The sequence below is a fragment of the Mustela nigripes genome, chromosome 1, assembly GCF_022355385.1.
Source record: "Mustela nigripes isolate SB6536 chromosome 1, MUSNIG.SB6536, whole genome shotgun sequence".
NCBI lineage: Eukaryota > Metazoa > Chordata > Mammalia > Carnivora > Mustelidae > Mustela > Mustela nigripes.
In genome coordinates this window covers 14,166,859-14,176,936 of record NC_081557.1, presented here as the reverse complement: position 1 = coordinate 14,176,936, position 10,078 = coordinate 14,166,859, and the positions used below count along the sequence as shown (strand labels likewise).

At 36.6% G+C, this 10,078-nt stretch overlaps 1 protein-coding gene across 1 annotated transcript; it reads left to right on the top strand.

Annotated features, from left to right (window-relative positions):
- The first annotated feature begins 5,292 nt into the window (after positions 1-5,292).
- Positions 5,293-6,297, top strand: LOC132010160 (olfactory receptor 5I1-like). Its single transcript, XM_059388097.1, has one exon. The coding sequence runs from the start codon at positions 5,293-5,295 to the stop codon at positions 6,295-6,297; it is 1,005 nt and encodes a 334-aa protein (XP_059244080.1).
- Positions 6,298-10,078: the final 3,781 nt, after the last annotated feature.

Genomic DNA, 10,078 nt, shown 5'->3' with positions numbered 1-10,078 from the left:
CCAAGTCAGTTGTACCTAATAGATGTATTTGTTAAAGAAATATTCTCTGATCTATGCTGGCCTTGGATGGCCAGAATTCCATGTGTAACAGAACCACACATAGCACATATCAAGTGATTAACTTCATTCATACTTGGTTTTCCACTGACGTTTGATTTTCAAGGTCTTCTAATTCTCAACAGCCAGATAGATATATTTTTGCTTCTTTCTAGTTATTCTATTATCCTATCACATAGAATACTACTCTGATAGTTTGATAAATTGCTCTAAGCCGGTTAAATCAAATTAGACAACAAATAATACAATTTTGTTTTGTATATAATAAGCTACCATTTCAAAACTAAAAATAGATTTTTCTTTGAGACATCCTCAAGATGTATAAAAACATATTGTATTGTTTCATTTTGTTTTAATCAGTTCCTCATAGAACTGTTTAATTGCTCATGTATCTTTTCCCACTGGGATTTTCATATCAGATTGTGAGTTCACGGGATCCTAGGTGAGCTCTGGAAGCTAACCTCAAAAGACTCTAGGCAAATATAAAAGGTCCCACATTATTTTGAGGAACCACTACCTTCCTAAGGGAGGCACAGGTTTCTTTTATGAAAACAAAAGAACTGCCCAAATGGATTATGTAAAATGTTGCGATGGGTTAATTTTTTAAATATTTAGCGTCAACACTGAGTTTTTCAAGTGAAAAATGAATTGATGCGGACAACAGTCTCTTAAGAAGGTAAATGAAAGATAGTAATCTGGTAAATGCTCTTCACATAATCCTGGGATCTCAGAGTTGGGCAAGATTTTAAGTGCTCATTCTATAGTTATTTATTTTACATGCAGGAAACTGATGTTTTGAGAATACATGTGCCCAGCAGAACACAGGTTTTAATTCTCAAGGCATATGCAACAAACACACCACCAACAACAAAAAAACACATTTAATGGATGATAGTTTTAAGACAATCTTTAGTATTATTGGACTCAGATTAGAAATCTATCTATAAACACAGGGTTCATTGCCTATTTTTTTTTTTTAAGTAAAGCAGACTGGGATATAAAATAAAGGCTCACCCAATTTGTGTATCATATCATTTATCCTGTGTGTTGATATGAACAGTTATCAATACAGAGGTGAGAGGACTGGGGTAGGATTAAGGGAGTGGATTTGAAGGAACAGAAAAAAAAATGGTTTACAAAGGTAGGGACTAGGGCTTACTATAGAGAAGTGACTACAGGAATAGATGATTTTTCTAAACACTTTTGGAGTTCATTCTCATTCTCACCTGCCAGTTACATAGAAGAACAGATATATTTGACTCCTCTTCGGACTCTTCTTAATTTTTTATCTTGTATTCCTTTCCTCTTCTATTGTTCCCTTGACTTTCACATTTCATGTTTCAATTCTGAAAACCTTTTTTGGTCTTAAAGCATAGGACATCTTTGAAAGATTAATACAAGTAAATATTCTCTATATAAATGGATTTTTTCGGTACCTCCACTTCTATGATTAGAGATTAAGGATTTGGGATGCCTGGTTGACTCAGTCGGTTAAGTGGCTGCCTTCCGCTCAGGTCATGATCCCAAGTCCTAGGATCGAGTCCAACATCAGGATCCTTGCCCAACAGGGAGCCTGCTTCTCCCTCTCCCTGCTCTGCCTGTTCTGCCTGCAGCTCTCTGTGCTTCTGTTTTTTCTCTCTCTCTGATAAACAAATAAATAAAATCTTTAAAAGAAAAAAGAAAAAAAAAACAAGAAAAGTAGAAACTAAAGATTTGGTAGAAAATAACTTCAACAAAAAAGTGGTTGTTCTCTACGGCTCAGAACCCAAGCTTATTTAAGGATTGTCCTCCAGGGGAGCCTCTTTCTTTCATGCCTACTTTTTGATAATCATTTTTCATAATTTGCAAAAAAATGAATGGCACAACAAAGAAACATTTTCATCCACCTTTGCCTCTCTAGCCACTGACTCTCCCTCTCTCTCTCTCTACACACACACACACACACACACACACATGTGTATGTATATACATATTTTTTTCCCTTTTGCCTTGCTAGCAGTGGCCATTGTTCCACTTTTAGGTCGATCTACAATTTTGCCTCTCATATTCGTAGACAGGAACAGATGGGCTGTCACTCAATGAGAGTTGATATTTTCTAAGGAGGATGCCATATATATTTCAGGAAAGGAGATTTCCAAATAGTTGACTAGTAAATCTGAGATGCTTCTTTCTCCAATTAACACTTTTTTTAAGACAAAGTATTTGGAGTAAGATGGAATATAGGAGATAAAAATGGGAATATATATGAAAACTGAGTGTATTTAAATACTGAGCTTGTAAGGAACAGGGAATAATTTAAGGGTTTAAGAAGAAGGAAATACCTTACAAAATCTGTTTTATACAGGTGACTCTTACAGTAGTTTATGGATACATTTTGGATCATGTTTGGAAATCATATGGGAATTGGAGAGAATGAGGCCAACTGAGAGGTTCGAATTGAGGAAAATGAGGGATGACATTAAATAATGGGATGTGATGACAAGAAGGAGACATTGGATATTTGCCACATTTCACAGATTGAATCAATGGCTCTTGTTTGGTTTTGAGGTAGAGGTTGTTTCTTATTTGGACTAGCAATGGAGGTGATAGAGATGAATACCAAGATAGGGATCATAGAAAAGGCATAAGTTGTAGGAAGCAATAGTAATTAAATTTTGTTTTAAGCATGCTGAAACGTACACATGCTTATTTGATAGTTCACTTTATTTGGACAGATGCTTTGGAATGGGTATATGGAAACTTATCACTGCATACCTAGTATTGTAAGAAAAGGTGCAGAAAATGTAAGGAAAGTATTTATGGTGAGGAGAGAAGCAGGTTGAGAATGAAGCCCTAGGAAAGTGCCACGATGTATGAAGGAGGCTGAGTAGGGGTATATCGACATTAGTACTGAAATCAAGAGAGGTATATAGAAGCCATAAGTGAATGGGGTTTTGAGAAGAAAGGAGAGGTCAAAGCTCTTACATGGAGTAGAGAAATAAAGTTCACGACCTAACAAAAAAATCTTTGGATTTGACAGTGAGGGTGTAGTTTGGGATTGAAACAAAAAGGGTTTTAAGTTGTTGGCATAAAAATCCTATATCAGTAGGCTGAAGTGAGAAAGTGGAAATCAGTGTAGATGTCTGTAAGAAAATTTTGGCATAAAATAAAAGAGAATAAATAGAAATAGATACAGAGTAATATTTTTAATGGTGAGATTGACTTCAATGGTACATGCTGCAAGTTTATGAAGGAGACATTAGTAGTAATAGTATAAATGTATTAGCTGATATAGATAGTCAGAATTAGGTGCATAGTTGCAAGGATTAACCTCGTGGCACCTGGGTGGGTCAGTAGCTTAAGCCTCTGCATTTGGCTTAGGTTATGATCTCAGGGTCCTGGGATCGAGCCCCACATCGAGCTCTCTGCTCAGCGGGGAGCCTGATTTCCCCTTTCTTTCTGCCTGTCTCTCTGCCTACTTGTGCGCAATCTCACTCTCTCTCTCTCTCTCTCTCTGTGTGTCAAATAAATAAATAAAATCTTAAAAAAAAAAAAGAAAGGATTAACTTCATAGAGGAGGGGATGGAAAGGAAGGGAGAGAGGAGGTCACTGATGAGCCTAAATGTCTATATGATGACTTGATGAGAAAGTTGAACACATACTTATTTGTTACCTATTATTTTTCTCCATGAGACAGAAGTCTTCTAGCAGTGAGAAGAAGGTTGCAGAATGATACCTAGGATGAATTATGAAGGTTTATAATAGTGACTAAAGGAGAAAAATAGTTGTGTGTGATATGCAATAGTAAAGAACAATTTATTCAACCATATATACAATATATATGTCTAACTTTTAAACAAAATAAGATGAAACCATGTCAGTGATTTTACTTCATTTATTCATTAATTCATTCAACTGTTCCAACTGGTACAAAAGATAATCCAAAGAATTATAGAACAAGAATTCACAAATAAATATGCAAATAGATAGAAAATTGGCTTTTTCCACAGGAGGGAGGGGAATCAATTATCTCACTGGATTAAGTGTGCATACTTGTAGACACGTACCACTAGTGTTGCTATTGGTTGTCCAACAACTTTCTAAACTAGAGCAAAGACAACGAAAGGAAGAAAGGTAAAGTAGGTAGATGAGGCTTTTTCAACACCTTTTACAATTTTTCACTGCGGAGGGTATGGAAACATTCCTGGATATCATCTTCTCATTGCCTGGATTGAATTTAACACATTTGTGGGCATGAGGATTTCTCCAGTTTTAATCCATAGCTTGAATACCAGAAAAATAAAACAGATGTCTGGATTGACTCAGAATTGCTATGCTGCCAGCTTTAGAACCACAAAAGGACAAGATGGTGAGGAGATTGAATCTGTAGGACATTCATTTAACACTTGCATTTTGATGGGAAAGGTACTAACACTCTCATAGATGACGGACTGAAACTCAGTGGTTCTTTGGCCTGACTGAGGTCTCACAACTTCTGAGCAAAAGAGCTGGGATTCAGTGACTTTTATAACTAATGCAGAACCTTTCTCCTTTCTCTTTTGTCAGTGGATTTCGAACAACTCATAGGAGTTCTTTGGTTCCTCAGAGGTGAAACCACATCTCAAGGTGAGAAATGTATAACTTCTGCTCCTCTACCTAAATGGGAGTTCACCTGGACCAGTAATGCTGTCTCTTGTGAAAATAAAAACAACACAAGTGGGGATAGAGTCTATTTATTCAGTTTGTTATATAACCATGTGGCTAACCAACATTACTTGACATTGGTGGAAGATTAGGAAGTTGATAAAAGTGGAGTTTAACAACTCATTTGATGGTGGTGTCTCTATGGAAAACAATAGTTTAAAGCAACACAACTGATGCATTGTCAATTTAATAAAAAGTTGAAAATCTGGGGTACTTGGGTGACTCAGTCAATTGAGCATCTGCTTTTGGCTCAGGTCCTGATCCCAGTGTCCTAGAATTGAGCCCTGCCTTCGGTCCCCTGCTCAATAGGGAGTCTGCTTTCCCTCTTTCCCTCTGCTTCTTCCTGCTGCTCATGCTCTCTCTCATTATCCCTTTCTCTCTCTTTCTCTCTCTTAAATAATTAAAATCTTTTAAAAAATTTAAAATCTGAAAATCTGCAATGTATAATTCTATCCTAGCAGTAGATATGCCTAACTATTTCCAGGATGCCCAAGTGGATGCGGAATTCCTCTTGTATCTATGTTGACTGTTTTAGCTCTTATTTTTTAGTGAATGCTGAGGTGGCTGTTAATATTGCCATCATTGCTGTGCCACAACTTCAGAAGTCCAAAGGCACTGCAGAGGATGGAGATTGGGAACCACACTGTGAAGACTGTTTTTTTCCTCTTGGGATTTAGTGACCATCCAGAACTTTGGAGGATTCTTTTTGCTGTGTTTCTTTTTATCTACTCTGTTACTCTCATGGGGAATTTGGGGATGATGTTATTAATCACAACTAGTTCCCACTTGCACACTCCGATGTATTTTTTCCTCTGTGTATTGTCATTTGTAGATGCATGCTACTCTTCCGTAATTGCCCCCAAATTACTTGCGGACTTGGTTTCTGATAAAAAAACCATTTCTTATAAGGGCTGTGCTGCACAATTATATTTTTTCTGCTCTTTGGTTGACACAGAATCTTTCCTCTTGGCTGTCATGGCTTATGACCGGTACATAGCAATCTGCAACCCACTGCTTTATACAGTTATTATGTCCCAGAAGATTTGCTGCCAGCTTGCCCTTGGAGCATTTTTGGGAGGTACCATGAGCTCAATTATTCACACTACTAATACCTTTCATCTGTCTTTCTGCTCCAAAGAAATTAACCATTTCTTCTGTGATATCTCCCCACTCTTCTCTCTGTCCTGCACTGATACCTACATGCATGACATTATTCTGGTAGTCTTCGCTGGTTTGGTGGAGGCTATCTGTCTTCTAGCAGTCCTTCTCTCTTATGTCTGCATCATAGCAGCTATTCTTAAAACAGGTTCTGCTGAAGGAAGAAGAAAAGGGTTTTCCACTTGTGCCTCCCATCTGACCATAGTCACGATCTACCATGGCACTCTCATTTTTATTTATTTGCGCCCCAGCACTGGTCATTCACTGGATATTGACAAAGTGACCTCTGTGTTCTACACATTGATTATACCTATGTTGAATCCCCTAATTTACAGTCTAAGGAACAAAGATGTCAAAAAAGCCTTAAGGAAAATGATCAGCCGAAAATTGTTTTCTTAAGGAAGAATGAAACTGAGCCTGACAACTTTTCAGTAATGTCAGGAAAAGTCAGTTTAAAATGATTGTTCCCCAAATCTGTGGCTAACGAAGTCTCAACTACAGAATGACATCAGAGTCTGTCACATTACCTATATTATGTCTATCTCTTTATTATTTTAAAGTTGACATTTTTAATATATATTCCAGGAATAGATTTACACTTTGCCTAATGTCTATATTTCATATTTTTATTCCTTTTCTCTCCCATCCTATTGTAAATATTCTCAATATTGACTAAGCCATTAAAATACCACAACTCTTTTTTTTGTGAAAGAAAATAAATGCAATTTACTGAAAACATTTTTCAATTAATTTTTATTTCCATATAAATATGTGTGCACTGTACCTTGGCAGTCTAATTATATTCTCTCTAAAAAATTCTTCCTCAAATTTTAATTACCATATGATTTTTTATACCAATTCAATTCAATTATAAATGGTAAGTTACATCCCAAACCTCACTAGAATCTTAAGTGTGCTACTTTTAAGACTCTTAGAATTTTCTATCTAATCTTGTAGTTGTATATGTCTGTGTTTTGTCCCTCTACTAGACCTTTCATTAATTATTGTCCCTCATTTGATGCATTGCCTCTTTATCACAGTATTTTCTCCAGTGTAGATACTGAGTAAATTTTTATGAAGTAAACATTAGTATATTTGTTATTGATTGTTTTTAATTTAGATTATATACTTATAACTATTTCTCTTGCAGTTTTTTGTTTGTTTCTTTCTTTCTCTAGAATGGTACTGTATATACATGTGACTACTGCAAAATATTGTCAGTATGACGACTTATTTAAAAACAATTTGTAAAATCACCAAAATTAAAGTCTGGCTAATAAACTAGTCCCTGAAGAATAGGTTCAGTTTGAGATCTCTTAATTGGTAAGCAAACTTTCTTGGGAGGTTATCCTCTGACAGCAAGAGATGGGATCAGAAGCCAACTGATGGTGGGATCACAGGTGGGCTGCTAGGACATGAGCCAGCAGACAAGGTGTGGCAGAAAGCCTAAAGAAAGGGCTAAACTAAAGGTAAGATTGGATAGTGGGACAGAGTGAATTAGAGAGAAAATCCATCTGTCAGTGAAAATGCAGGCTGTGTTATAAACCAAAATCATAATTCTATTCACTGCAGTGGAAATTATCTTTAAAAGTAGGTTTTTGTCCATACAGCTCAGTACTGAGTTACGGCTCTGGTCAACGGGGCTGTCAATAGGGAAGAGTAGAATGGCAGCTTGATGTCAATGAGAAGCAAGTGTTTCATCTTAAATACTGAGGAGAAAACGTTTGCCACAGTGAATGGGTTCATCACAACAGATGGATATTTGTTCCTTTGTTGTTAAGTGTAAGTTGGTTCAGAACATCACCCACACACCCACCTCACAGAGGCTGAGGAGAGATGGAAGAAAGAGGCAGACCCCTCCAGATTGGTAGGTGGCAGGTGTAATGAACTTACATATGAAGTTTATCTTGGACAGTCATTAAATGAGCAGATCTTCACTCCAGAATCCTAGAAGTTTATACAGAGGCTCAACTGGGGTTCAGTCATGTATATCATCTAGGTCCTCTCACAGCACATTGATCTCTCAAGGCTATGCCTTTTGAACACTTCAAACTGTGGGACTGGTGGGCAGAATGTACATTCCAAGGACAGGGGATGGGTGAGGATCCTCTGATTCCTTACAGGTCGACCAGTGATCACATTCTTTCCACGACCTCCTCCAACAACATTCTGTTTCAGCTGTCGTCCTTGGGATACGGACACAGAGGTAACACATAGGTATTCTGAGATTAATTATCTAAACTTATTTATTGGTAATGTGGGCTCAGAGACAGATCAGAAGTACAGTTTCAGGTATCTAGACTGGACATGGGAAGGGTGCGGGCCAGCATGGGTAGCAGTGAAGAAGTCTTTGCTCAGCTCCAACCAGGAGTAAAGGAAGCATCAGGTAAAACAAGTCCCAGTGTGGCTGGGCAAAGAGCTCCAAGAGGACCCGAGGTTACAATGTACAACTGGAATCTGAATGAATGGGCTCTAAAGTGAATGACAATGGATCCTGGAGACACCATTTCATGACAGGATGCCATGAATATGCCATATTTTCTTTCAGGACCAGAGTTTAGTTCCTGAGAGGGAGTTGGTTGGCTCTGAATGATGTTAGAATGTTAGAAACTCCATTATCATTCCTCAGACAAATAGATATATACCCAATTATTTTATATGTATATATATATAATATATATATAAAATATATATATTAAAGTCATGTTAAAGAGATGAGGACACTGAGTGTTAACAGGACTAGTAATCTATGGTCATGTAGCTAACAAGTAAATGATAGTATATAGATGTGAACCATTTCTATCTCCCTTTGAATTCCTGTTCTTATCTTAAATTTTCTCTCATCTTTACTGTTTTTTAAAAATGAAAATAAAGCACAAACAAAAACAAAACAAAACAAAATCCTGGTTTCCTGATCATGTGTAAAGGCTATTAAATTAAAATCTTTAAAAGAAACTATAAAGACGAACAAATATCTACTGTTCTTACACATATATGAAAGCTGGCCAGTGAATCCAATTTTCTATAACATGGATAGGTTTAATCTTTACAGATAGGAATATATTTAATACAATTTCAATAAAGTACAATGTGATAGGAAGGGATTTGGACAGTGATGGAGAGGTCCTGATAAATGGTATAGTCTATGAACAACAAATAAATTGTAAAGTAAAATACTCAATAGGTAATGATATACTTTTTTTTTTAAGATTTTATTTATTTATATTTGACAGAGAGAAATCACAAGTAGATGGAGAGGCAGGCAGAGAGAGAGAGAGGGAAGCAGGCTCCCTGCTGAGCAGAGAGCCCGATGCGGGACTCGATCCCAGGACCCTGAGATCATGACCTGAGCCGAAGGCAGCGGCTTAACCCACTGAGCCACCCAGGCGCCCGGTAATGATATACTTTGATTTGTCTTAAAATTCTGTTCAATTAGTCAGGAAGACTAATAACTTGCTGAATATTACACCATTTAAATGTGTTATTTAATTCTTATGATATTCTGAAGTACACTCAGCCCATTTTTACACTAAAGGAGTGTATAAAAATAGGGAAGAAGATTTAAATGAAAAACCTTGTACTACCATTGCTCTCTGCCCCTGGAACCAGGAAAAAAAAAATTGCCCTTCTTGACAATGACTTAAAGTAAAAAGAATACTCTTGAGAATTTTTTGTTATGTTTTTCATAAATGGATTAGTTGTTAGTTAATGGCAGTGCAAACAACACATGCAATTAAGTTTATGGAAAAAAATACAAGATTACCTAACATCCAGCTACTCAGTGATGACCATTATTAAAATTGTGTTTATTTCACAGATGCTCACAGATCCAATTATTACAAATAAAATTCTACATAAATATTACTTTGTTCTTTGCTTTTTTTATTGAACATTTTATAGAGTTAATTAATTTTCCTTTCAACTTAAACTGTATAAATTAGGCAACTTTTAAAAATTTTATTCATGTATTGCTATGAACACATTAAGGGAGACTAAGTCGTCTTTCCAGTGGCCTTCATTCAAGGTGCAGGTCCCAACTTTCTCTGTGCAACATCTGTACAGTTGTCAACACCACGATATCTGTTCTCCAGAGTGAGGTCAGAAGGGAAATCCACTGGCATGCACTCTGGGATGGAGTATAAGTCTAGAGCAATTGTTAATTTGCAAAGGCTCCCTTGCA

Coding starts and splice junctions, on each gene's coding strand:
- LOC132010160 (XM_059388097.1), top strand. CDS start 5,293: ATGCTGAGGTGGCTGTTAATATTGCCATCATTGCTGTGCCACAACTTC.